A 26,142-nucleotide genomic window follows, 5' to 3' on the forward strand; every position below is an offset into this window, starting at 1 on the left:
GAGTCAAACCACACAGCTCCTTCTGCTCAGACGACGCCGGGCCGATTCCTCCGCCGCCTGAAAACGAGTCCGACCAGGTTGGGCGTTGAGATACTATTGTGGATGAGCTGAAAAGACAAGCACACGCACAGATACCGCCAGTGGGGCCTTTGAGATGCTTGGCCAAGTCGGCCTAGGAATTCATGCGTGGTTCTGTCACATTTCCAGCGTACAGGGAGTCTCAGTCCTTCACATCTGAACCCACGCTGCCGGTTTGTGCATTAACTGGCCTCACGGCCCACTGAGCCAACATCCTGACGCTGCCGCGAGCAAACAAGGATGTCCTTGCCCCCCCCCCCTTGTGTCGTGTTTATGGCCCGGCAGACGCAGCCGTGGTTGGCGCGCGCGTCACCCGCAGCCCCGGTTTGCACCTACCTGCAACCACAAGCGTGTCGGAGCCGCGATGCTGCTCTGCTGCAGCTGCTTTATGCAAAGGGAGCACGCGACCGGCCCCCAAAGCGCCGCATCGTTAGCTGCTGGTGGCAGATTCAGACGGGATGAGCTCAGAAGTAAGAATAACGTCATAATGTGGGAGGAGAATTCACAGACCTGCTTTTGAAATATCTTTTTAAACTCAGTTGGAAGTGAAGATCACTCTCTTGAACATCTGAACGCCGCATTTATGAGGATTATTTCTTGTCAGGGCTGATTAAAATGTGGCTTCTCCCAAAGGTTACCTGTAATTACTGTGTTGGGTAAAACCTTCATCTAAATCAGCTTTAATAAGTGATTCTGTATCTGGGTCTGATGTCGGCTCAACTACAGAGACTGGTGTTTAACTCATTATGTGCTGGTTACATGACCTATAGTAGCTGTACTAAATATGAAACATGAACATTTGCTGTCGTCACACAGGAAGTCCCTTATTTACCATTATTTGACACCTTGACGACGCCGGCCTCTTCGTCAAACACTTGGTGTCTGGGCAGATAAGAGCCAGACCTTGTTGTTGGGTGTAGAACCGTTCCCACTGCTGCTGAATGGGGAACTACTGGGAGTAATGGTGGTAAATAAAAACACCAAAGCTGTGGTTCACAAAGCAAAGACATTTTGCTAACAAAATGGTTTCTTTATTAACACATTCTGTAACAGTCAAATATTCTCAACTGCTTCCCTGCAAAAATGAGAACTGCTATATTATTATGTAATATTAATAATGTGTGCACAGTGGAGACATTAGGAGACATGTTTTTCGGTGAAGCTCTGCAGGGGAAGTAGAGCAGATCTGTGACGTGCGTTCGACCACGATTTGACCACATCCTCTGCTCCAAAAAAGGCTTCACATGCAAAATGACAAAGACCCCGACGCTAAAATCACTACCAGGGGTAGCGTCTGCTGGAGCCCAGAGGGCCTGTGTAGAGCAGGCTGGCGTCCTGAGAGGAAGGACTGCAGTCCCTGCCTCCATAAAACACACACACACACACACAAATGTAAACATGAAGCGCTGCACACATGTAGGACGAGGCCCCGCCTGCCAAACCAAACACTCCACGGTTGCTTTGGAAACACACACTCCTCCTCTTTTTGTAGTTTGAAAAACACAAAATCATTTGCACAGAATAATCCAAAATGACAACATGAGAACACATTAGTGCTCATTTTAAAAACTAAAAACAACTGAAATATTTAATTTTGCCCATAACACTTTGAAAAGATAAACCTGGCAGATTCTTTCCCAGACTCTAACGTGACACTGCTGGCCTTAGAGGGTTAAACCTCCAGTAGGTTGTCTGTTACCACCTTCACCAAACAGTCACTCTGGCTTCAGAAGAACAAACTGACCGATCAAATTGACTTCCTATATCCTGATGAGGTGAATAGGAGAGTAAAACTGGATGCCCTGTTATGTTATGTAACCTCATCACGCTGCCAAACCCCCTTTAACCAGCTTGTCTGGAGCAGATTCCATGATCTTGGGCCAAACATTCCTCCCCCAGACAGAACCCTGCTGGTTTTTCTAGAAGCGCAACTCCACATTAGGGACGACCGTGGGAGCATGCAAACAGCTGCTGAAAGTACAACAACACAATACTTATGTATATTAAAATAAAACTAACTTTTATTTCGTTATTTAGAATTAAATAACTATGTGTGGGTGAAACCACGTAATGCTACATTTACATTAAATAGGTTTGCATCATCGTGACAGAGGATCATTTTGAGGCAGGAAAAGGAAAAGTTTCCTCAACTGGACCGATAATTTAATAATTTCCTGGCAAACAATAACAAAGCTTGATTCCAAAAAAAGGCATCGTAAGCAACTCTTCCTCGCGTCTCCTCGCCGATCTTCATCACAGGTAAGTTACCTGCAGCGAAAGGCAGTGTCATGTCTGTGAAAGTCCCGTGGAGTTCCAGAGGGAAGGGTCCTCCTGCATGGCCAACGTCTGATTCACAAACCTCAGCATCCCCGTCAGTGTTCCCATCTCCACCTCCCGCTCCTCGCACGCAGACGCTCTCCTCCACTCGTCCCCCTGCTGCACGGAGCCGTCGGGGTAGCCGTCCTCCTGCTTGTCCACCATGTATGTGAGTGGGTTGAAGGAGAGGTCAGAGGACGCTGTGGCCTCCGCACGGCTGAGCCCCTGCCAGCTGTGGTCCGCAGTGTCTGGGAAAGGGGAGACGGAGGAGGAGGAAGACGACTCCCACGGCTGCTTCCTTAAAGCTTCACTTAGCGTAGCCTTCAGGCTCAGGGGGAAGTCCAGGGACGACTCAACGCTGCTGTTCTGGAACCAGCTGTGGGTCCGGTGACTCTCAGGTAACTGAGGAGCCGCCGCGGGCTGACCCTGTGTGTGTGCTGGGCCGCTGAGACAAGCGGAAGGGGGGCGTTTCTTAGGGGATGAAGTAGTGGAGTGCCCAGAGGACGAGCGCCCGGGGGAGGGTGTGAGTTTGTGCACAGCCGACAGAGACACTGTTTGATTGTACAGATTCTGGAAATCAGCAGCTCTCTCCAGACTGGAAATCCTGGCCTGGAGACGCGTCACCTCCGAATCCTGCAGGGAGAAACAGTGAATAAAAGGCTAAAGAACTTCCATTCTGCTCACAATTCAAAGTCTACCTTGATGAGGAGGGACTCGGTGGAAGTCTCCATGGTTTTCTCAGAGGCTGCCAGCTGAGTCTTGAGCTGAGCAACATGGACTCTAGACTGAGTTAACTGGACTCTGAGCTCCTCCAGCTGAGCGAGCAGGTGACTGTTCTGAGCTCTGGTCTGCTCATAAAGACTCCTGCTCTGCTCCAGCTGGGCTTTACACTGAAGGAGCTCACTCTGGCTTAGGCCCAGCTGTGCCTCAAGGTGAGCGGCCCGGGAGCGGGCCCGGTCCAATTCACCGTCAGCCTGCTCCAGCTGGGCTTTGTGCTGCTCGCACTTGCTGCTGGTTTGCTCCAGCTGCTTTTGGCACTGTTGAAGTTTAGCCGCGAGCTGCTCCTGGGACGATCGCATCGTAGAGGAGATCTGCTCGGAGACTTTGAGGAGCTGGCCCCGGGTCTGCTGCAGCGAGTCCAGCTAGCGGGAGAGGGAAGCCGACTGATGAAGCAAATCTGTCAACCAGAGTAACGTCCAACCACAGTGACACAGACTGCAGCAAGGCTTGTTCTGCTTTTGTGACAGCAGAGACGGGATCCATAATAAAAACTAATAAAGCATGAGCAACATCTGAGGTACTGGGTTGCGTGTGGGAGAATGAAAGAGAGAAGGAACTCACAATTTGCTGATGTTGACATAGAAAAAAGAGGAAAAGAGATCAGTGACTAGACAAGCTCGTCTGAGCCAATAGCATATTCGTCACGCAGACAGAACAGGACAAAGGACAACATCCTGAAAATAATATTACCGAGTAAGATGACGCATCCTAATGATCATAACCTTGGTGTTTCTACCTAATTAATCACATCAGAAACTGAACCTAAAGCTTATGCCGCTCTGAGCTCACGTTCCCTCGGTAGCTCCGTTACCTCCTTGCTGTGCTGCTCCCTCTCCAGCTCCAGCTCCTTCTCCAGGGAGGACACCGTGCCCTGCAGCCTGGCCTCCGCCTGCAGCCAGCGCGCCTCCTTCAGAGCCAGCTCCTCCTCCACGCCACACAGCTGGACCTCCTGCACAATCACACACCAGAAATCAGCAGCTCGACTCAAAACACATCCATTCTAAGTGGTTCAGACTCAAGCTCCAATAATTTTCTTAATTAAAGGCTTATTTTTTTTGTTTCCTGGTTTTACCTTCTCTTCAGCCTGCAGCTTGATGCTGTCCAGTTCTCGGGTCAAAGTCTCACAATGATGTCGCCTTTCTTCAAGGTCTTTCATTACAGTCTGAAGTTTCTGCTGACACATATGCAGCTGCTGTTTCAGCTCCTGGGATTCCTGTAACGCATACACATGGATTCGGCTGGTGCACCAAGCTGAAACTAAACGGTCTGAAGTAACCAAGCTGCAACCAGTCTCCTCATGATGGTGACAACCATGTCAAACCCTTTCACCACATGTTTGTCCTTTATTATCCTCCTGACCTTCTGGGTTCTGTCTGAAAGCTCCCTCTGTGTGTCTCTCAGCTCTCTCTCTCTGGCCTCCAGGCTCTGCTGCAGAGCCTCCACCCTCCTCTCCATCTCCTGCTTGTGTTCTTTGATGGCCACGTCCAGTTGGCCAAGCTGTAAAGTAAAAAAACAACAGACACAATTATTAGAATAGCGAAACACAGGAAATCGCTTTGAAACATGACGGATTGTATGTCGTACCAGCTGTGCCCTCTGTTGGAGCTCCCCCTGTCTTTCTTTCAGTGCATTGTCAAGGTCTAGGACCTCATGAGTCCTTTCTTCCAAATCCCTCTGGGTCTCACTGTGAAACCACACATACATGCATGCACATAATACATTATACAGTAACATATACAGTACACCTAGTAGATATTCAGTGTGAAGAAGAGCTTTTAAAATGAGGGCGTATGTTCACCTAAGCTGGACGGTCATTTTTTCCAGAGAGGCTTGTCGCTCATCTGCAAGGGTCTGAGTTCTCTGCAGAACATCCCTGTGTTCGCGGAGCTGCTTCACAGTATCAACCAGCTCCCCGCGTGCGACCTGCAGCTGTTCCTCCAGGACCTGAACCCTCTTCACACAGTCGCGCCGGTCTGCATCACACTGATGAAGCTTCTGCTCCAGGTCCACAACTGAGCAAGAAGCAAAAAATAAATGGAAAGACAGTGACAACTGAACACTCCTGCACAATGGAATTACAGAAGTACACATCATACCAGTGTCATTCTTGCTGTCCAGCTGGCTCTTCGTGTGTTGCAGATTCTCATCCATGCACCTGAGCTGAGATGTTTTGGCTGAAACATCCCTCCTCAGACGCTGCAGCTCTGACTCATTAGCCATCAGCTCCCCTTCGCACTTTTTCATCTCAGATGTCAAACGGCTGAAAATATAAAAAAGGTGCAGTCAGAACAAAAAAACAAACGCTTTCATAAAGTAAGCTAAAACAACAAGTGAGCTTGACATAGAGCTGTACAGTACGTACACCTCTACAGTATGTGTTCAAGTGTTCTTACCTGACAGACTTGGAGAGTTCGTAGTTCTTCTGCTTTATCTCCTGCAGGTCTCGGTCTTTCTCCAGTACGTCCTGCTCTTTGCTCGTCACCTCATCCTGCAGAGAGACTCGGGCTCGTTCGAGCTGCTGCTCCAGAGTGGACACCTGTGGACAAACAAAGTCAGGATCTGTTATCCCAAAGTCCAAAAATACCCTGAATAAAAGGTTACTTCTGTGCCTGCAACACAGATGTTCCTGCAGCTGCATGTCATTACAGTTAGTTTCCTCATTGGGTCTTTCTGGATTTTACATGAATGTCAACGACAATAGTGAATTATATTGAAAGAAACTAAACAATTTGGATTTTTAAAAAGTCAAAAAGATGAAGCTACTGTACACAAGTGCAAAGATTAGATAACTTTGTCTCAGAGCAGTCGGCTTATTGTTGGACCTAAAATCACTCACATGTGGAATCTAATTTTAAAGCTAAACATGGCTGGCCCCACACAAAGCATTTAAATCGTCTGCTTCACTTGCTATAGAGCTTTCCAACGTTTCCTGCTCTACCTGTTTCTGCAGCTGGCTCTGGCTCTCCTCCAGTTCAGCGATGCGTGCAGTGCTTTCTGTCAACATGGCCTGCTGCTGCTGCAGAGAGAGCTGCAGCTGCAGGTTCTGCTCACTGGAGCTCTGACAAACCAGGCTGGTGCTATGGAGCTTCTCCTGCAGAGAACCCATCTGAAACCGGCACAACAACAAGCTTTGGAACATCTTAACAGTGATGCAGGACAAAGTAAGAAATAAAGTTGACTTCATCAATCCAAAGTCTGGTGAAGACAAGCTGAAACGTGGTGTAACGTGTTGTAGAGGTAAAACCTCAACAACAGCAAACTGAGAACCAGACTCAAATTACCTTCTCCTTGTTCTTCTGCAGCTCACTGTCATAGTTCTTCTGTACGTCCTCCATCTGCTGCAGGTATGTGCCCAGCTCTTCTCTACATGCTGACAGACACAGCTGTAGCTCACACACCTTATGTACAGACCGACACCAATGAGTCATTATCTTATTATTGTGTTTATATGTATTTATCAGTAATTCTTGTTTTCAAACCTTAGTGGCAGACTGAGTTGCCTGATCCTTTAAGTCCTGCAGCAACTCCTCGTTACGTCTCACCAGAACCTGCTTCTCCTGAAATTAAATCAAAGTTGCTTAATACTGTGTAAAAACAGTGCAGTCTGAAATACTGTCTTTGGGACGTGAAGGTAACACATCCACTCAGACCTGTGTAAGTTGGTCCACAGAGGTCTGCAGCAGTAGAGCTGCTTCCTGTGCCTTGTCTCGCTCCTGCTGGATTAAATTCAGCTTCTGTTCCAACTCCAGCGCTCGAGACCGAGCCTCTTCTATAGACAACTGCAGCTGTACGCGAGAAAATACTCTTAGCTTGTCAGGTAATACAACTTATAAATATGAGCTTGTGCTGTTTGACACAAGGAGAAAATGAACAAAACTGTGTCACCATCTCGAGTCTGTGTTGTTGCTCAGTGCTCTGTTGAGATTGGGATGTTTTACATTTCTCCAAAGATTGCTGGTATTCTCTCTGTTTTTTGGTCATCACTGACTGGTAATGCTGAAGAGTGCTGGTCTTCTCCTATAATTTAATGAAGTATTAAAGCAAACAACTGCAGCCTGGTGATGTCACTAAATTAAACAGTGGTGTGTGTGTGTGTGTGTGTGTGTGTGTGTGTGTGTGTGTGTGTGTGTGTGTGTGTGTGTGTGTGTGTGTGTGTGTGTGTGTGTGTGTGTGTGTGTTGTACCAAAAGCTGATTCTCCAGGTCAGTGTTCTTTAAAGCCACCTGACTGTAAGCAGATGTTTTTTCCTGTAACTGTTTCTCTAGTGCTGCCACACGGGCGCTTTTCCTTTTCAACTGAGGCAAAAAGTGAAAACAAAGAAAGCAGAACTGGTTTTGAATACTGGCGAAACCCAGTTACCATTTCCCAAGTTTGATAAAACAAACAGCTACCTCTTTCTCTGTGTCAGTGGCTTGGCTGACTTTGTCCAGCAGCTCTGTGTGGAGGCTCTGATAGTGAGAGGCTCTCTGGGCCATGGAGCTCTGCAGGGAAGAGATCTCCTCCTGGGCTCTGCTCAGGCGCTCCTGGAGCCGCTCAACCAGGCTGTTCTGTTTAATTCGCTCAGACTCTGACGACTGCAGCACCTGCAGGAGCTGCTGGTAGCCCTCACCTGCAATGAGACAAGAAGGTGGAAGAAACAGTGGAATACTCATTTTTATATCATTTATTAGTGTTCCCTTCAATGCCCTAAATTGACGTAGGAAAAACAATCTTTAGATACAGTGAGCACAGAGAACACAAAAAGTACTGACTACAGTCAACATACCAGGCTTAAGTTTCAGAGGGTGTGCAGTTCCTAAGTAGTTGACTGGAGGCAACATGCAGGGCCTGGCACAGAGTGGCCCCACAGCACCCTGAAGTAAGAAAATATTGTATGACTATAGTAACCTGTTTCAGACAGGCACTATGTCACCATGTTCAAGACCAAATGCTGTTGGCCATGTGACAAACAAACACAAATGACAGTGTTAATGCGATCACGCCGTGTTTCTCCACCTCTCGTAAATGCAGCAGTGACAGGATGGTCTCCAGACTGGCCAGCTCCGCCTGACTCTGCTGAGCCTCTCTGAGGCTCTGGGCCACCCTCTGCTCCTGGCTGTGGATCAGAGTGCGCAGCTCCTCTAGCTCCCTGCGGGCAGAGGCCTGCTCCCGGCACGCTGCCTCCTGCTCCGCTAGCTGCCGTTCCAGACGTGATGCTTGCTGCTTGGTCTCCTCGAGTTGAGCCTGGAGGTCTGAGCGTTCCGCGGCCAAACACCTGGCCTGCCTCAGCTCCTCCTTCAGCTGACTGCAAGACACAGAAAGACAAAAAAATAGGATTAAAAAAGTTAACCAGTAAAAACAAATGAACACTATGCATTACAATACTAATATTTCTCACATACCTGATCGTTTGGATCTGTTCTGCTTTCTCTTTCTTCAACACAGAGCCCTTCATTTCAAGCTCTTCTTTTTCTCTGTCACATTCAATAAGACTTAATTTCAGTTTGCTCTCACTCTCCATCACCTTGAAAATAAACAAACATGTGTTGGAATCATTAGAATCATTATTATATTAAACATTTATATAATTAAAATGTTAAGCAAAGGTTAAGTAAATGTACCCTCTGAAATTTAATAGAAATCTTGGCCTTGTAGTCTTTAAAAGCTTCTTTGAGTGTCTCTGCATTCTGCAGTGCTTGGTTTCTCTGTTGTTCAGCCCTGTAAGGAACAAGGTAGATTTTTAAAAAATTGTAATTTTGCAACTATGTGAATCCAGAAAAAGGTCAGAGAAACTCTGCACCGTTTGTGGAGTGCTGTCTTATTCTCCAGCTCCTCTCTGAGCATATTCATCTCCTCAGTGACACTTGCCACCACAATGTCACTGTGGGCTGCTGCTTCCTGGCTGTAATCGGCCCTCAGCTCTGCTTCCCTGGGAAACACAGACAAGGTCAGATTAGCGTATTCATTTCATTAGAGGTTTTAGAAAGTCAGATTTCTGTTATGAATAACTGACTGTAGCCCAATGCAAACTGAACCATTTTAACATAAATTTTGTCTGAACTTATAAAATGAGGTCATGAGGTTACTTCAGTTGTTGTGTCTGTGCCTCCAACTCTGATTCAAGCTGATGAATCCACTCATACATGACTGACACATTGTTTTTAACCCCAGCCTTGGGACATCTGGGGCGAACCTGAAAAAGTAAAAATTTCCACTTATTGTTACAAATTACAGATGTCTTTTTCTTATACTTTAAATTATTCAATTAAAAAAATTGAAATTATATTTCTCAGTTTCAATACCAATTTAAAATGATTCACGTACACTCAATACTGAAATAACTGTGAAAGATCCCATCCGATGTGTCATACATAATAAAACATTTTATATGAAACTTTACTTATGTCATTGTTTTTCCAATTATACCTGAGATGTAGAAGTTGCAGATTCATACTGTCTGGCATCCAGGTCACTACTGAGCAGTTCATCCGGCCTCATCAGACAAGCATTCTCCTGACGCAGACAGCCCATCTTCTTCCTTAATGAAACAGACTCCATCTCTACTGTCCTGGCTTTGGCTAAGACCAACTAAAAGAAATAATACACGTGAATGAGATGAGGGGTACTATGCACCCCTTGCATGAGATGCAAGGGGTGCATAGTATTCCTTTATTTACCTTCTGACTATGGTGCTTCCCTGGCCCTGTTTAACATTCAGATTTACAGCTCCTAGGAATGACATCTTATTTATAGCTACTGAATGAGTTGTCTGACAATCAATAGAGATTACTATACTGTCTTGTTTTAGAGGTGCAAACTAACTACATTTGCACAAATACAGAAAGAGCCATGAGACAGCATTATGGGTTATGAACAGTAGATCAAATTATCTCCAGATGGACTGTAAACTATGTTATTGATTGATTTCTTCAATTTGTCACTAACTGAGAAGCAACCATTAGTCTCTCTTACCTCAGAGCTGGAAAGATAAAGATAAAAAGGCAGCAGCACCTCTCTCTACCGTCCCACTGAGTGGTCTCTTTTTTTCAGACCAGTCTTCTGGCTGAGACATGGGAACATCAGGAGTCTGTAGGTCAGAAGAGCAGGAATCCTCTTCCCAAATGCACACTGTACACTAAAACTCAAAAAGTCCGAGCTCCAACTAATAAACTCTTACTGGGGTCATCTTGAAATATTTCACGGAGCACTCACTACATGAAGGTCTAATAGATAACCTAAAGGCCATAATCCACACCTGTAATGTAAGGATTTGTGGCTATAGCAAAAACAGTACAGTAAGTAGTTAGCATAGCTACACTCGCTAAATGTAAACAAAGATGCTCTTTTGATTAACAGGTGCTGAGCTAGCTAATGTTAGCGTTATCTTTAAAACGACAGCCACAAACCGAATTATAGCGACATAAATCAAATCCTTTATCAATCTGAAAACATAAAAAGCCGCAATTTTAACTTCCATTCAGTGCAGTGTATTAAGTTTGTAACTAGAGATTCCGCCCACAATGCAGCAAAGCGTTTTGCGATTGGACAAGATGGCGCTGTGTGCTAAATGATTGGTCAAGAGGGTTGTCAGAGGCAGCGACCGCGAACAACGGCGCGAGCGACAAGAACGCGAACGCGTCTAAAATGTCACTAACCGTTGATAGTTTTTGTATGCGCAGCATTCATTTTATTTTGGTTTTGAAAAAATATCACTCAAAATGCAAGGTGACAACATCGTGTTTAAATGTGTTTGATTTAAGTTAACATGGTCTCTCGCTGATCTGTAACACCGGCCCAGTCACATTACATGCGCTGAAGTGGTGATAAAATTGTCGACAGGCAGCTCACGAACACCCACAACATCATTTCAAAATATCAGCTTTTATTTTTCCTTAACAAAACAGCTTCAGAAGTAACATGTTAACCTATATTGATGTATAAAAATGTAATTAGAAGAATCTCAAAAGACAAAGAAAAACATGTGTGTTCTTTGGCTGCACGGCCTGCTGAAGTCAGTGGGTTCAACATGTAGACAGACGTTTCCCAATACACTCACTTCACTAGTAGAGGTATGAATGTTACTGTCTTTTGAACAAAACATCTCCACAAGACGTCCACACCAACTGAATATTCGCCTCTTTGAACGATATCCAGCGTATTCACTTTCCAGTGGCAGTTTAAACAAGCAGTAAAAAAATGGATCACACATTATTTTGCTCTCAGAAAAACAAACACATACATGCAAGGGCCAGTTGTCCAAGGTAATATGACAAATGGAGGGCCACATATACAAATACTGACCTAAAACACTGAATGAAAGACATTGCAACAGGTCTAGCTGCAAATGCTGGACTACGCAATACAGTGAAGTTTGGGGCACGTCCTGAGCATGTAGACTATGAGGTGAACGTGACTGTACAAGCAAAATCCAGTTGAACGTTTCTTTGCACCTGTCATATAAAAAGTGTATGCCTGAGTCAATAATCACAACAATTATGTTGAAATTGTTTTGTCAAGCCGCATGGCTCCATTCTAGGACTGTACAATACGTCAATAGGACCACTTGCATATGCAGCACAAAAAACTAAACAAAAAAAACAAAACAACTAATACACTGGGTATGGATACCAGGTATACAACATTCATCTTGTGCAGCACTTTTTTGAATAACTAATAAGGAAGGGAAGAACTAAAGAGGTCCTTAAAGATTTCAAAGATAACAGTCACTTCACCAATTTGAAATTAATTTTGTGTTTGAAGAAAATCAATAAAACAAATTCTTGAGGATTTAGTTTCTATTCCTCCTCAGATGTAGAATTTTGGACATTTACTTACTTAAAAATATGTGTTGGCATATAAGGGCGATCTCAGATTAAGTGTTTAATAACTAAGAGACATAAATTAATTTGTACAATCAAAAGCAAAACTAAATATTCTGCAAAGTTAAACGAAAAAAAAGACAACATACAAGTAGAAAGATAAATGTAGTATAATTTTAGATAAAATAAACTTTGCAGCAGCACATCTCTTGTTTCAAGCTCCTCCTCAACTGTTCACAAATGAGCACACTTAAAACAGAACTGAAGGGCGTCTGTCCACGGCCACAAGAGGTCCTTACAGCCGGGACTAGAAAAAGAGGGGCACCGACATGGAAACGTGTTTCTGAAAATAAATGTTAAACAAATGCAATCCTTCACTGCATCAACACACTTGTCCTCTTCTCCAGAGTTCACAATTTATATGATTGACCACCTACATTTTGTCAACCAACTTACAGTTTCACACTTAATTGGTCTTGAAATTAGAGAATATCATTAGATAAAAAGAAAAAGCACAATAATGGTTCACTGAAAGCCTACAGCTGCAGTGCACGGATGAATTATTTGCTCCTGAATAAAAGGGAGGTTTTGTAAACATTCAAAGTAGATAACCAAAAGGTAGAAGTAAAAAAACACCTATGACGTGGTTTAATGACAATGCTTTGTCTCAATGATCTGCAATCCTTTAAAACACAAGGAAAATGTGAATAAATCTGCTATAATCAAAAGAAACAGTAGGCTTATTAGGCAAAACTTGCTCCTATCTAAACTAAGGCATATAGTTAATGCTCTGGATACAGGCAGTATTCACATCCTCAAAAGAGCCACAAACATCTTGTAGCTGCTAGATAAGTTAGAAATGATGACGATGACCATGACAAGTCTAGGAAGCAGTGACTCCTTCCCACTCCACCAGATACTGAACTTTGCCATCCAGGGTGACTCGTCGAGCCAAAACTTTGTATTTTTCCCCACAAGCCAGCCGCCCTGCTGCTCCAAAATAGCTGCTGATGGAGCTCTTGAGGTGGGAGAGCTGGCTGTTGGGGTCCATGCCATGAACTATGTCTGCTGAGTGAAGCCCAGGGAGGCTGCTCCGCATCTCTGCTGTTGAAGTGTTTGTGTCTGAATGGCTGAGAGGAGGGATCTCCAGGTTGGGGGGTTGCCGCCGAGGTCGCCCACGTTTCCTTTTTAAGGGTGGAGGGGAAACAGGCATGATGCAAGCTGATGTGCGCATCATGCTGGAGCTACAGAGACTGACAGGGGGCAATAACAAAAGAGTAGAATTATTTTAAAAACTCATTCAGCTAAAATACGTTTCACTACATGTGTTAAAGGCCTTGGGTTTACAGCCATTGACTGAAATGGTACCAAGCTCACAATAGTCTTGTTCCCACATGTTGACGTAACAGGCATTATTGTCTATTATTGCTGTGATTTTAGGCCCTGGAACACAAGTGTCAGTGTCCTAGTGTCACTCTAAGAACAAACAGTTAACTTTTTAAAGCTCTACATGTCATTCTAACAAATAGGTCAACGTTTCAGTCAAACGGCAGGCACACCTGGACTGTCTTGAAAAGCTAGTTGAGGTAGTTTCTGAGGTGCTCAGGGCTCCTATGGATTCAATGTCTGAGGTTCGTGCAGAGAGTAGAGACCTGTCAGGCCTGGTGCTGTAAGGTGAAAAAAAATAAAACAGGATCAATAAAACGAAGAAAATAGCTGAGATTTGTTTTCACTCTACAAAATGAAAACTAACAAGTTGTAATACCATTTATATTTTTTTGATTATTTATGGAGAAAAGTTATTTTATTTAAGTATCAATTCACAAAACAAGGATCAGCTGCTGCTTCACCCTTACACAGTGAAACACTACATATAACACTGGTATAAAGGTATTTGCTCACTTACTTGACAGATGGGAGGTGATCCAATGCATGGGGCTCTATTGGTTGAGGCTTTCGTATTTGCTGTCAAATTTAAAAAAAACAACCTCTTAGCACCTTCCAGTGGGTTTGACTCAAATCTACTTCCACATCTAGAAAATCGAGCCTTTTGGATTGAGGATTGAGAGCTGAAGTAAAAAAAAAAATCTACAATAATACCCCACCCACTATTCACACACCCAGCTCCATCCTGTATTTTTACTTGCTGCTGTATTTTTCTTCTTCTGTATCATACTATGTGCTGTTGTGCGACGAAATTTCCCCATTGTGGCACTATTAAAGATTTTCTTATTCTTACACAGACACACACACACCTGGGGCAAGAGTTCACTGGAGCGTTGTAGTTTAGCTGGCCTCTCAAGAGAACATGCTCCTTGCTTCCTCTTTTTCTTCTTCTTCTCCTCTGTACCGTTGGTCAAAGTACTGCAAGTTCCATAGTAACAGCAACACTGTTCTTAGGTAGTTTCACAACAGCTCACTTTTGTGCACTAGAACACAGACTGTTGAGCAGTCATGTTGCACTAACACATTACCAGGTTCAGGACAGTATTAAAAACAGTGATTGTGTTTTTTAGCTTTTGTCATTTTATGATTAGAATTTACAACTATGGATCCTATGGACATGTCAAACTTTTTATACCACCACCTGCTGTGAAAAGAACCTGAAAAACATCTGAAAAATGCTGCACTTCAACCATTTAACTTCAGTATTCCTTACCTCATCCCAGAGAGGGCTTTTGTGGACTTGCATCCCTTTATGGTGATTTCATGTGAAGCTCTCTCCATCCCTCTGCTGGTTGGCTCATCCGAGTTGAGAGGAGCAGGAGGGATACGGATTCTCAGGCCAAACAAGTGCTTCTTTTTCTTTACCTCTTTTCCCGACATAAACCTACAAGAGACAGAAAAGCAAGAATTAGCTAAGCAGTTGCAGTGTAAATAACACTTAAAAGGTAAACAACCTACGTGATGCTGTTATTGTTTAGGGTCTTCAGGATGTTGTCATATCGCTCCGATCTTGGCGTTTTGGCAAGCTGTAAAAAAGGAGGAAAGGCAGGTTAACAAACCTAAAATTCAACACGCAAAGACAATGTTAAAAAATGATCAAGATCATTTTGTTTCAAATCCAATTTGGATGCTGGGATACTCTAGTTCAATGCAGTAGGATAGATTACCAGGAGGACTTTCTGGCCTTTAGTCTGCTCAAAATGTAACACAGAATTTTGTGCAAAACGACCAAAACAAACTTTGTATAATTATTTTTATTTCTTTTTTGGAAATTAATATTGGTAGCTTGTCTCTTTACCTCTCCGACCTGCAGCAACTCCCAGTTGTCATTGATGTAAGTCATCAGGTCCATCTCAGAATCAAAATACTTTTTCTTATGTATCACACTCAAGTTGTAGAGGCTCAAATGTGCAACATCCTCCCTGAAACATTCCAGTAAAAAAAATATATATATATATAGTTTTTTTTTTAAACTTAGGGCCATTCAAATAGAACATTAGAAGAATAAAATGCAACAACTGGCAGTAGGTATAGCACATGGAACCAACACGAGAAAACACATGTAGCAGAGTAAGCTTATCCAGGGTCTTGTGGTCATGTGGTAATTTTGTTAAAACTTTAACCACTTTATAAAATTGTCCAATTCTTGTGTATTTCATTAATCAACAAACAATTCTTTTAAAGAAAAGACCTTTTGTGTGAAAGGCAAATATACATGATACTAAATTTGTTCATATTAAATTACCATCTGAGAGGAAGTCGGCTGAGGTACTCTGGTCCACCATTGCAAACGGAACAAATAAACAAATAAAACCTGAGGGTAAAAAAACAACACAAAAATAAAAGCAGTGTCCATAAAAAGTGTGTCACTGGTAGTATAAAATGTAAAAGGTTAATATAAACATGTTTTCAAGTTGCAGTGTTCACACCTATCTCCGTAAAGCATGGGCATTTTTAAGCAGTGGAGACAGGCCTCGTGGAACCACTGATGACACTTGTTACACTGTAACATCTTCAGGTACCAGCTACAAGTAGAAAGAACAAAGTGTTTAACTAGATTGGTATACCATATTTACCAAGTTAAGTCTTTAAAACGCTCTATATATTGCTGCATTACTCACTCTCCTGGGCCTCCACAGTAGCAGTAACACTGCTGTATGTTGGTCTTGTGCCCCTGGTCCCACACCAGTTGGTCCACGGTGTATGGGAACGACACATGCAGCCCCACGTGCTGTTGCTGTTCCTGCTGGAGAAAGCCTGCAGCAGTTGCTCCCCTCCTATTTGCACCTCCAATCTGTAGATAACACAAACCAAAGCATATTTAGCCCACAAATACAAAATTTAGTTCAGAATTATCTTCTATTTACTAAAGTTGCCTGATTTTTTGTGCAATATAAGGGATAGCAAATAATAGCAATTTGTCAATTACAAAAAATGCTCACTGAATCCAACAAGCCAAGGTGAAGATTTGATAGAGATATACTCAATTTAAAAAAACAACAACAACAACAACAACAACAACAACAACAACAACACCACCACACACCTTAGGTATAGAGCTGAGCTCACACTCCGAGCAGAGCCACTTGTCATCAGAGTCAATGACAGAGGCATCAATGATGGGGGAGTGGCACAGCTGATGGTAGCCTAAAAGACAAACATTTACAGTAGGGGATAAGAGAGGGATAAGAGAGAAATATGAGAAGATTAACGATAGATCCGATTTACTACCTTCTTTCATTCCAAAAGCATTGCCTTGGGAAAATGCACTCTCTAGAACAGTTACTGAGGCGCTTTCAATAAGTGAGGGAGCATAAAAACTAGTAACATCATGTTTTCAATATTTTGTTATTGACTTGAACACAGGTATTGTTCCCATGACATGCACGAAACTGTCGATGATTTTTTTCCAAAATGCAATATCTAAAATGCGTTTTTAATATGTCTCTGGCAGAAGCGCAAACAAAACATTTGAAGGGTATAATATAAGTCTGTGTAATGTGAAGCACAGCCTTTGGTGCTTCCTTTTTATATCCAATCAAGATACTTATGTGTTGCCAATTAACCTGCTTATTTTGAAATCAAATCAAAAATGTTTTACCATTTATTTTTCCATTACAGCCTCTGCATCATCATTTGATATTTTTGCACACATTAAACAATAATTATATTGAAACACAATTCAGTCATTAAAATCAAAAACCTTTAACTGTACCTTGTCCACACTTGTCACAAATGACAATCTCATTGGGTTCATCTGAAGCTTCATCTTGACATATGGAGCATACAATATCATCGTCCTCATCATCCTCATCATCTTCATTCCCTGAAATAGACAGAAGACGTCAGGACAAAGAAGCACCACGTATTTACAACTGCATTCCACAGACCATTTCATCACACACACACACACACACACACACACACACACACACACACACACACACACACACACACACACACACACACACACACACACACACACACACACACACACACACACACACACACACACACACACACACACACACACACACACACACACACACACACACACACACACACACACACACACACACACGAATCCAAACATGTCAGGACTCTAAACGGGTGAGCTGCAGGTGAAAACTAGGTGTCCTGCACAGACACCAAACAGACGTAAGGTACGTCCAGCAACGTACCTGGTCTCAAATTATTTAAGATCTAGTAAGTTGATGGGTGCAGTTTTTCAAAATGTTTGCCAAAGCAAGTGAGTGGGTGTGTTGACTGCTCATTTGTTTATGATGAACGAAAAAAACTAATTATTTTCTTGAAGAACGCACCTCAAACTAAAAAAAGATTGAGTCGTTTAATGTGTGAACACAAAACACTTTGGAGATACCATATTTCAGAATGCATATGTGAAGGAGACCTCAGATTAAAAAAGAAAGATAGTGATGTCTGAAAAGGACACATTATTATCAACTGTTAATGTAAAAAGGGGCATAAATACCTCAGATCCTCAAGGTAAGTCTATAGCTATTTACATAATAGTAGAATATTAAAAAAAGCTTCAAAAATGACTGATTACAGGCTAACCTAATACTCTGTCCCAGAGTTGTCAAACTCACGTTCACTTTTCTGCATCACTGAAGCAATATGAAAGCTCCAACCACTGGAGGTCAGCAGAAAACAAGGTTTGCTGCAGTGGTCATTTGTCATAAACACAATCAATTTATAGTCGTTGTGGGTCCACTGTACTACCAAAGCAAATCCATATTTTATTTATATATTTATATATGATCTGAATGAGTGGAAGTATTTAGCCCTCAGACTGTTCCTCCCTTTTTCCCCATGTTATATATAAACAGAGCAAATCGTATCGTTGCTCTACTGATGACAGACACTGAACAGTTAACTGCCACCAACAAGTGTAGGAAGATAAGTAAGGCAAACAGGGGTGTCGACAGAACATTACAAACAAAATGACTGACCAATAAATTTGAGATCGAGAACCTATTGTAAATATTTTAACGATAACTAAGCAAATTACAGTAGCTATTCAGTAACGTGTAATCTTACAGTCCAAAGTACTTACCTGTCTGAATATCTTTCCAAAGAACCCAAGACTTTGAATGGTCTTCAAAAACTACAAAGCACCGCTGTTTATCGCGATCTATCTGAAAAGACATTAAAAAAATTTGATTTCAAAAACTCATCAGAATCTAAATATAGCACCAGAAAAAGTGCATGCTCATACTAACCTTTGTGATTCTCCCTAGGTAGAACAAGCCATCTGACCACCTGGCCAAGACTTCCTGTCCCTCTGTAAACCTGGCAGCCATGTGGTCTTCTCCATACTCGTCCCTAGCAGAAAGGCTTGTTGGGGACAAAGACACAGCCTGCTGCCTCTGGGACGGAGCTCTGTGATGGACAGGCAGGTGATCCCCAACCCCCGAGTCTCTAAAAACACAGCCGGACAGAGGTTACTACCAAATACGCAAACAGTTCTCAGCAAGTGGTTTTATGTCACAGAGACAAAATACAAATACTAACACTTTTTTTTAAATTAAGTATATAAAATGTCTGTGCATCTCTGCTGGAAAAAGTGTCTTCTGTGTAAAATGGCAATATGAAAAAAACAAAGATATACTTTAAAATCATAAGAAAATCAAAGTCGAGAACATTGCATAAATATAAATATTTTAAACATGGGATTAGACCTTTAATTGATCACTAACCACAACAGAGCAATGATGGAGGAGGACATATAAAAATAAGAGGTTTGTCATTTACATATAACTGGATATTAATAACTGTGTCAGTTAAAGATATACAAATCTGATAGTTGACATTTTTAACCTTCAGCTTGAAAACATCCCACATGGAGCTAGCGCTGTGCTAGCTAGTTAATTTACGGATGCCTTTTATCCCGTCTGCTCGTTGAGCCGAGGTTCCCTTTGTTCGGACACAGAATCAATGACACATTCCAAGAAAGGAAGGGGACTATTTGAAGTAACGCGGGCTATCGGGGGAATGTTTTGTGTATTAAAAAAGTTGGCCGAGGGGCCCGATGGTTAGCGTGAATGAGGCGCGTGCACGGCTGTAGCCCAGGCCAGGTCGCTGACCGTCGGACCCACACCCCCCCACCAGGAGGAAAACATGACAACAATACCTCATTCGGTCACCTCCGCTTCAACAACTAAGTCCTACGACAAAAAAGTTAATATGAACGTCCGCCGTTATCCCGCTCCCTCGCTCGTCTAAATATATTTAAAATGCGTGTCGCTAAAAAAAACTTGCGGGGCTCGCGTCTCCTTCAGAAAATAACAAACTGCTCGTTTTCCCCCAGCACGTTCGCCATTTTGGTTTCCCGCTGATGATCAGGGAGTGCATTGTGGGAAGCGCTTAAACGCCTGCTGCTGGTCGCCTCGCCGCTACGCTCGCCTTTTTTCATACATTTGAAATTGTAGGCAGGGCATTAGCCAAGATCAGCACATCCGCCCCTTAAAGAAGCAAAAGTTGGGTTTGCTGGGAGTCTAACAAATCGCCTTTGTTGTGTTAGGCGGAGTTATATCGAACACGTCGCCACTGATGTTACTTACGGCCGGACATTTATGTTTACGTCACAAGGTTAAACTATATTGTTGAGTATTTCTCTTAATTTTGATCACCGGCTGGAGTCACGTCGCGTGGATTTGAAAGGTCATTTTAAATGTAGATGCGATGACCGGAAGTTGTGCCTGGCGTTGTGGTGCCATTAGCGCGCGGCGGCTTTTATTGTGAAACACGATCACACCTTTGCAGTGCCGTCAAGCAGCCGCTCATAACACAATAAGTCGGTGACACCCCGCGGGTTTTCTGGCACTTTGACACTCCGTGCAGCTGACGAGCCGAAACCCTCCGCTGGTAGACGCTCGCGCTGCGCCTGCGCCCTGAACCCTCTCCAGCCTCAGATATGTTGCCTTGCTTGAAATCGAGCAGCTGCTGCAAAGAAGAGCGGAGGCGCAGGCGAAGTGCAGCATCGGAGCGATCGGCGCGGACGAGGCAGACCGAGGATCGGCGGCTCGGGAGCGGACTGGCGCTGGGATCGGGCGGCATGGATCCATCTTCGCCTGTGCGCGAGAGAAACGGCTTGTTCTAAGCGGGCGGCGCTTTCCCCCGTGCATTGTGGATGATCTCTCCCAGTCAGCCCCGCGTATTGAGATGATCTATTTTTGTGATGGCGAAGGGTTTGATTCCACGCGCCTGGGTGAAAAAGTCCTTCTACTTCCAGGTAATAGAACTGATCGACGCGTCCGTAAACCCGGGTTACGCCGTGGATACTGTGGGTCGCGTTAAGGCTGCGTTGGAGACGTCGCGGAGTCACAGCGGGCTGACAGCTGGCTGTGGACGCGTTCCTCCTCTGGCCGCTCCAGGCGTGTAAAATACCTGAGGAATGTGACTGTCGATGAACGGCCGCCGGTGTTTGTGCTGACACAGCTTCTGCTACAGGCACGCACGAGAGTGTGTCCAAGGTGAAGGGAAAGTGCGGGGATCCAGGCCACGGCTCGTCCTAATCAGGGTCCATTCCTCACCTCCCGTTTAAGACCTTTACTCCCATGTGTTTCATCACCTTCCTTCGTGGTTCTAGTGCTTTTGCTTGGTCTGATTCTGTTCCCACTGACCTCCCGGAGCACAGGCGCGCTTGCAAACTGGAGAGAATAGAGGGTTTTGCATTGACTTTAGGGATCAGTAAACAAACTAGCTGACGCCACTCATTTTAAAGAAGTGAAGCCTTCTTCTTTACATTTAGGTGAAACGGCAACGCAGCAAACTGGTCAAACATGTTTGTACCAGTAAGAAGCTTCTCATAATGGGGCTGCTGGACTTGAGGAAGTTATTTGAGGGTTTGGGAACTGGTCCTTCTTTCTTCAGCTGATGTGTCAATGTTAAGGTTATTCAGTAATCATAGGAATAGGCCCGTTGTCTGGAAAACATCCAACGCTTAAACTGTACATGATGCAGCTACAAACGCTTTTAGATGTCTATGAGGCTCACATCAAAGACAGTTTCAGAAGGGGTGAATCACTGTTTCCTGCATTGAAACCCACACTGCAGTCATAGCCTGTAACCTTACAACCCTTTAACCTGTGCTCTCGTTTCTGGGCCGATTTAATTCACCCTGGGATGACGTCATCTATTTCTGTTTGTCCCCTGAAGAGTCCCGGTGAACTTTACAGAGTGGAAAATGACGGAGGTTTCCAATTCCAGCGTGAAAACCCGATGGCAGCTCTGACAGCAACAGGCTGCGCCATCAACTATATATGAAGACGTGATACTGCAGCTCTTTTGTTACTGGATTATAACGGTCAATACTTGATGAGGGTTAATGCTGCGTAACAGAATCTAACTGCTGACAGCTGGTGACCCTGCAGTTCATGTCAATTCATTTGACACTCAGGTTTGCTGATTAAACATTTCCATGTGTGTAAACGGACCATTTCTGGTGCATATTTGCTCTGTAGGTTTGCATGACAGCATTAGCATATAATTAATGTGTAATCTTCATAGTACTGAACTCTTTGCATGGTTTATCTGATGGTATTTCGGCCCAGACAGAAAGAGGAGACGCTGTCAGGGTGCATATAAGTAAATGAGGGATTAAACTCTTTGCTGCTTGGGTTTCACTTCTTCTACTTGAAGGTTTCAGTACTTGTCTGAACAAACACCAAATGTACACATACACGGTAATTCAAAGTCACTTGTTTGTCTATTGCGTGTGAGTGGTTTATGTTCCTTCCCAGGAGGCCCCGGTCCCAATGCTTCTCTCCAGGACGTTGTTAACGCAGCCTCCTGCCTCCAAAAGACACTTTGGTGAAATGCAGCGGCAGAAATGTGAGGCAGGAAATGAATACTTATTTCTGTATCCTCCCTTTGCTTCTCTTTAAAGTCTGTAGTTCACAGTGGTGCAACCAGATTGTGTGGAAACGCCCTGGATCTAATTATGGTTTGATCATTTCGAAACTCCTTCAAATGATTTTGTTAATTAGACCGGGTTGTGTAAATGTGGATCCGATGCTGTGGTTCCGTCTGCACGTTTTACGGCACAGAACAGAGAGCTGCTCCGCGCTTTGTACTGTTTACACAGTACAGCCACGACACCGCGTCAGACATAAAAAGGCTTGTGACCCGGTTCCGGCCGCAGTGGGTGCATGTTTTGTTGGGATCTGGAAGCGGTTCCGAAGCAGAATGGAGAATCGCAGCACTCTGCCAAAATACACACAACATAAGCTGGGTCTTTTTGCGATCAGAGCGAGAATCACAAGTCACTTCATCCTCCCAAGTGCAATTACTGTAGAGACCTTGGAGAAGAAATGACTGCGATTTTGTTTGGGCTGAACTCAAGACAATAAGTTTGACCCAAAGTCTGAACCCGCTTCTAGAAGTTCAAGGCTCTGGAAAGGTCTCCGTCTCCACTTATAATTCTATAGAGTTTTATAGTGTAAAGTCAACCTTGCATTGCGACGGGCCATCGCCGTGAGTGAACAAGCTCTAATTCACCTCATTATCCTCAGGCAGTTCATCCACCACCGCCATCACCCCTTGGCTTGCTTTATATAACGACGCCTCTGGATTTTACCACAGCGACTGTCACAGAAACAACACAGATGTCGGTCAAGTGACCCATCAATCGCAGTAATCAGATTTTTTTCCCAGCCATAATCCAAACAGCTTGTCACACCAGAACAGCTTGACGCGCATCTCCAGAAGCGTTTCGCCGGCTTAACGAGCACATAGCGATTAATGAGCCCGTGTAGTGATATGGGCTGGTCCCAGCTGTCACTGGGGCCATCAGCGCCGATGCGAGCGCTCCTCCACGTGCGCGGCCCGCGTAGCGTGTCTCCATATAATAACCTTCGGCCTCCGTTTCTCCCTCCAAGGCTCGGATCTCCTTCGTCCGGGTCAAGTACCTGTTCCTCACCTGGCTGGCCGTGCTGGTGGGCAGCTGGGTCCTCTACGTGCAGTACTCGGTCTACAGCGAACTGTGCAGAGGACACGAGTGCAAGAACGCCATTGTGAGCATTTATCTCTCATCAAGTGTTTGTCGCGGAGCTGACGTGTGTCTACGAGGCTGAGAAGAACAGATCATATGACTGACTTTCACTGTGTGTGAAATACATACTTCCCTTTTCCTCCGAATGTCACACTCGTGTGTGTGTGTGTGTGTGTGTGTGTTGTGTTGCTCCTGCAGTGTGATAAATACCGGCGCGGGATCATCGATGGATCCGCCTGCAGCAGCCTCTGCGACAAAGAAACACTCTACATGGGCAGGTGTCTGTCAACGCTGCCCAACAACCAGGTAGGACGCACAGTGTGTGCGTGCGATCCAGCGACTGAGGCCCGACTCTGACTGGATCACACGCATGGCCAGGTTTACACAGGCAGCTGGGGAGACCGTGACGGCATCGTCCGCTGTAACCTGGGGGAGGTGGTGCACTACGAGCTGGGCGAGGAGCCGGAGCCGCGGAGGGAGACCCCGGCGTTCGACAAACCCACCAGAGGCACCTCCGTGGAGAAGTTCCGGGAGATGGTCCTGAACCACCTCAAGGTGAGGCAGCACGGGTCGGACGCGGCCCGATGCGCGCGGCCGCCGCTCTAAAGCCCTGCGTTTGTCTCCGCCTCCCAGTCCAAGCTCGGGGAGCAGGCCAACCTCGGCGGCTTCGTCAGCCAGGTGCTGTCCGTCGCCGACGGCAACCGGGACGGACAGGTGTCTCTGCCCGAGGCCCGCTCCACGTGGGCCCTGCTGCAGATGGACGAGGTAACGGAGGGGACGGGGCTCCACGCGCGGCGCCCCGGTCTCGCGTGCGCGCGGCGTGCTAATGACCCGTTGTCCGCTTGGTCCCAGGTGCTGCTGGGCCTGCTGCTCCAGGACCGCGGACACACCCCCCGCCTCCTGGGCTACTGCGGGGACCTGTACGTGACGGAGCGCGTCCCCCACGGGCCCCTGTACGGGCTGCCGCTGCCGTGGCCGCTGGTGTCGTGGGTGCCCGGCGGCGTCCAGCGCTCCATCGACCAGTGGTTCACGCCGTCGTGGCCGCGCAAGGCCAAGATCTCCATGGGGCTGCTGGAGCTGGTGGAGGACCTCTTCCACGGCACCTACGGCAGCTTCCTCCTCTGCGACGTCGCCGCGCCGCACTTCGGCTACACCGACCGCCACGAGCTGCGCCTCACCCGCGCCCGCACCGTCGTGCCCGAGGAGCGCTTCCGGCGCGCCATGCGGGCGCTGAGGTGCGAGACGGACGCCGACTGCGTGTACGGGGCGGACTGCAGGGCGGCGTGCGACGCGGCCGAGAAGCGGTGCGGGGGGGAGGCGCTGCAGCCCAACCTGGCCAAGGCCTGCGGGGCCCTGAAGGACTACCTGCTGCGAGGGGCCCCGTCGGCCCTGAGGGAGGAGCTGGAGAGGCAGCTGTACGCCTGCATGGCCCTGCGGGGCAACGCCGGGCAGATGGACATGGAGCACTCGCTCATCCTCAACAACCTCAAAGCGCTGCTGTGGAGACAGATCTCGCACACCAAGGACTCGTGACGAGGGGGAGCCGAGTGTTAGAGATGCCGCGACGGAGGAGTGGCGAATTGTGCCGAGCAACTCTCACACATTTCAGTAGTTAAACTAAACGATTGCATGCTGTCATCGGTTGTGTTATTTACCATACTGGAATGTTACGGCAGCACTGCTGGATTAACAGATTTTACTGAGCTCAGAGACTAAAGTGCACAAAGCTGATATTTGTCTAGGCAGACGTGACACACTGACCTCCAGATTGATATGTAAAGCTGCTAAAATTACATAATTTCATACAAAGTGTGTTTTATTCAGTTCAGCTCTTAATCAAAATCAGTGATTTAGTCTTTTGATGGGTTTTACTAGAATTCAGCCCCGAACCCACTGCTGTCTAGAATTAACTGTTAACTCAATTGAAACCATGGAATATTATTTTAATGTTAGTTTTTAATTTTTTTGATGTTACTTTTACAGTAATTGTTTTCACTGAAGCAGGTAAGTCAAAGCTATCTCTGAAGAGGGAACGCGTCACTGAGTGCGATGCAGTTCCTTTTTATAGCAAAGTCAAAAGTACAGAGGAGGAAAGTCCTAGTGGCTTTGGATCCACAATGACATGTCACAGTCTTAGCATAGAAACAAATACAGTTCATGCAAACTAAGAGACTCTGACAATCTGAGAAGAATTGCTGGCTTTTCCATTCAATCATCAGTGTGATCAATAAGATGGATCAGCAGCTTCTGGCAACGCAATGACATTTCTTCACTGTATATCTCACAGACGTTGAACTCTCATCACTGTTAATGCAACACTGAACGTACAAAGTGAACGGATTTGTTTGCTATTTATTGTCACTGCAGCACCTGTAGTCGTCAACTAAGTCACGCTGAAACCATTTGAATGTTTATCACTCGAGGGTGGAGCTGAAGGCTCGCTCGCATTTGAATGCTGTACAAACGCATCGCTGTCCATGGTGTCTGATATTGACTCGTGACGCATGTCAAGCTTATGGTCCATGCCGTTTTGACGATATGAACAATGTTTACTTATTGAAGAAACCAGCATGATTTTGCACAATTAAAGTACGAACCACTACCGTTACTGGCAAACGTGTACAAACCATTTCTACCAGGTCATGATCGCAGTGGATTAAAGATTAATAGAATGAATATTGGTTCTTGGTGTCATTTCCTACAAGCAGAC

General features: G+C 45.1%; 3 protein-coding genes across 4 annotated transcripts; 1 reads left to right on the forward strand and 2 right to left on the reverse strand.

Annotated features, from left to right (window-relative positions):
- Window positions 1–1,070: 1,070 nt before the first annotated feature.
- ccdc18 (coiled-coil domain containing 18) lies at window positions 1,071–10,682 on the reverse strand. The gene is made up of 24 exons (XM_029132628.3): window positions 10,125–10,682; window positions 9,579–9,740; window positions 9,239–9,345; window positions 8,953–9,081; window positions 8,774–8,870; window positions 8,555–8,676; window positions 8,169–8,457; window positions 7,939–8,026; window positions 7,565–7,782; window positions 7,358–7,468; window positions 7,060–7,191; window positions 6,825–6,959; window positions 6,654–6,731; window positions 6,456–6,572; window positions 6,113–6,280; window positions 5,568–5,710; window positions 5,271–5,434; window positions 4,973–5,186; window positions 4,759–4,858; window positions 4,534–4,671; window positions 4,247–4,387; window positions 3,986–4,123; window positions 3,093–3,536; window positions 1,071–3,027 (listed from the first exon to the last, which is right to left on the reverse strand). Exons 2-24 carry the CDS (start codon window positions 9,708–9,710, stop codon window positions 2,365–2,367), a joined length of 4,068 nt encoding a protein of 1,355 aa, XP_028988461.1. The 5' UTR covers window positions 9,711–9,740; window positions 10,125–10,682; the 3' UTR covers window positions 1,071–2,364.
- A 332-nt stretch (window positions 10,683–11,014) lies between these two features.
- Window positions 11,015–19,779, reverse strand: mtf2 (metal response element binding transcription factor 2). Its single transcript, XM_029131556.2, has 15 exons — window positions 19,572–19,779; window positions 18,661–18,859; window positions 18,495–18,576; window positions 17,133–17,243; window positions 16,464–16,564; window positions 16,039–16,211; window positions 15,847–15,942; window positions 15,663–15,731; window positions 15,216–15,339; window positions 14,876–14,943; window positions 14,631–14,801; window positions 14,227–14,335; window positions 13,878–13,936; window positions 13,531–13,638; window positions 11,015–13,224 (listed from the first exon to the last, which is right to left on the reverse strand). The coding sequence occupies exons 1-15, from the start codon at window positions 19,574–19,576 to the stop codon at window positions 12,855–12,857; spliced, it is 1,845 nt and encodes a 614-aa protein (XP_028987389.1). The 5' UTR covers window positions 19,577–19,779; the 3' UTR covers window positions 11,015–12,854.
- Window positions 19,780–20,276: 497 nt separating this feature from the next.
- Window positions 20,277–26,108, forward strand: dipk1aa (divergent protein kinase domain 1Aa). 2 transcript variants are annotated; one of them, XM_029131558.3, is made up of 6 exons: window positions 20,283–20,672; window positions 23,320–23,454; window positions 23,631–23,738; window positions 23,811–23,987; window positions 24,066–24,197; window positions 24,285–26,108. In XM_029131558.3, exons 1-6 carry the CDS (start codon window positions 20,619–20,621, stop codon window positions 24,963–24,965), a joined length of 1,287 nt encoding a protein of 428 aa, XP_028987391.1. In that variant the 5' UTR covers window positions 20,283–20,618; the 3' UTR covers window positions 24,966–26,108. The 2 variants fall into 2 exon arrangements, with proteins under 2 accessions (XP_055359894.1, XP_028987391.1); XM_055503919.1 differs by having other exon boundaries at window positions 20,277–20,672; window positions 24,066–26,108.
- The last annotated feature ends 34 nt before the right edge of the window (window positions 26,109–26,142 follow it).

The sequence above is a fragment of the Betta splendens genome, chromosome 17 (assembly GCF_900634795.4).
Source record: "Betta splendens chromosome 17, fBetSpl5.4, whole genome shotgun sequence".
Taxonomy (NCBI): domain Eukaryota; kingdom Metazoa; phylum Chordata; class Actinopteri; order Anabantiformes; family Osphronemidae; genus Betta; species Betta splendens.

Coding starts and splice junctions, on each gene's coding strand:
- mtf2 (XM_029131556.2), bottom strand. Junction 17,244..18,494: donor TTGGAAAGATATTCAGACAG/GTAAGTACTTTG, acceptor TGTCTATTTCAG/GGAATGAAGATGATGAGGAT. Junction 16,565..17,132: donor TTGTGACAAGTGTGGACAAG/GTACAGTTAAAG, acceptor TTTGTCTTTTAG/GCTACCATCAGCTGTGCCAC.
- dipk1aa (XM_055503919.1), top strand. CDS start 20,619: ATGGCGAAGGGTTTGATTCCACGCGCCTGGGTGAAAAAGTCCTTCTAC. Junction 23,739..23,810: donor CAACGCTGCCCAACAACCAG/GTAGGACGCACA, acceptor ACGCATGGCCAG/GTTTACACAGGCAGCTGGGG. Junction 23,988..24,065: donor TGGTCCTGAACCACCTCAAG/GTGAGGCAGCAC, acceptor TCCGCCTCCCAG/TCCAAGCTCGGGGAGCAGGC.
- ccdc18 (XM_029132628.3), bottom strand. CDS start 9,710: ATGGAGTCTGTTTCATTAAGGAAGAAGATGGGCTGTCTGCGTCAGGAG. Junction 8,677..8,773: donor TTTCTATTAAATTTCAGAGG/GTACATTTACTT, acceptor TTTATTTTCAAG/GTGATGGAGAGTGAGAGCAA. Junction 3,537..3,985: donor GGGAGCAGCACAGCAAGGAG/GTAACGGAGCTA, acceptor CTCTCCCGCTAG/CTGGACTCGCTGCAGCAGAC.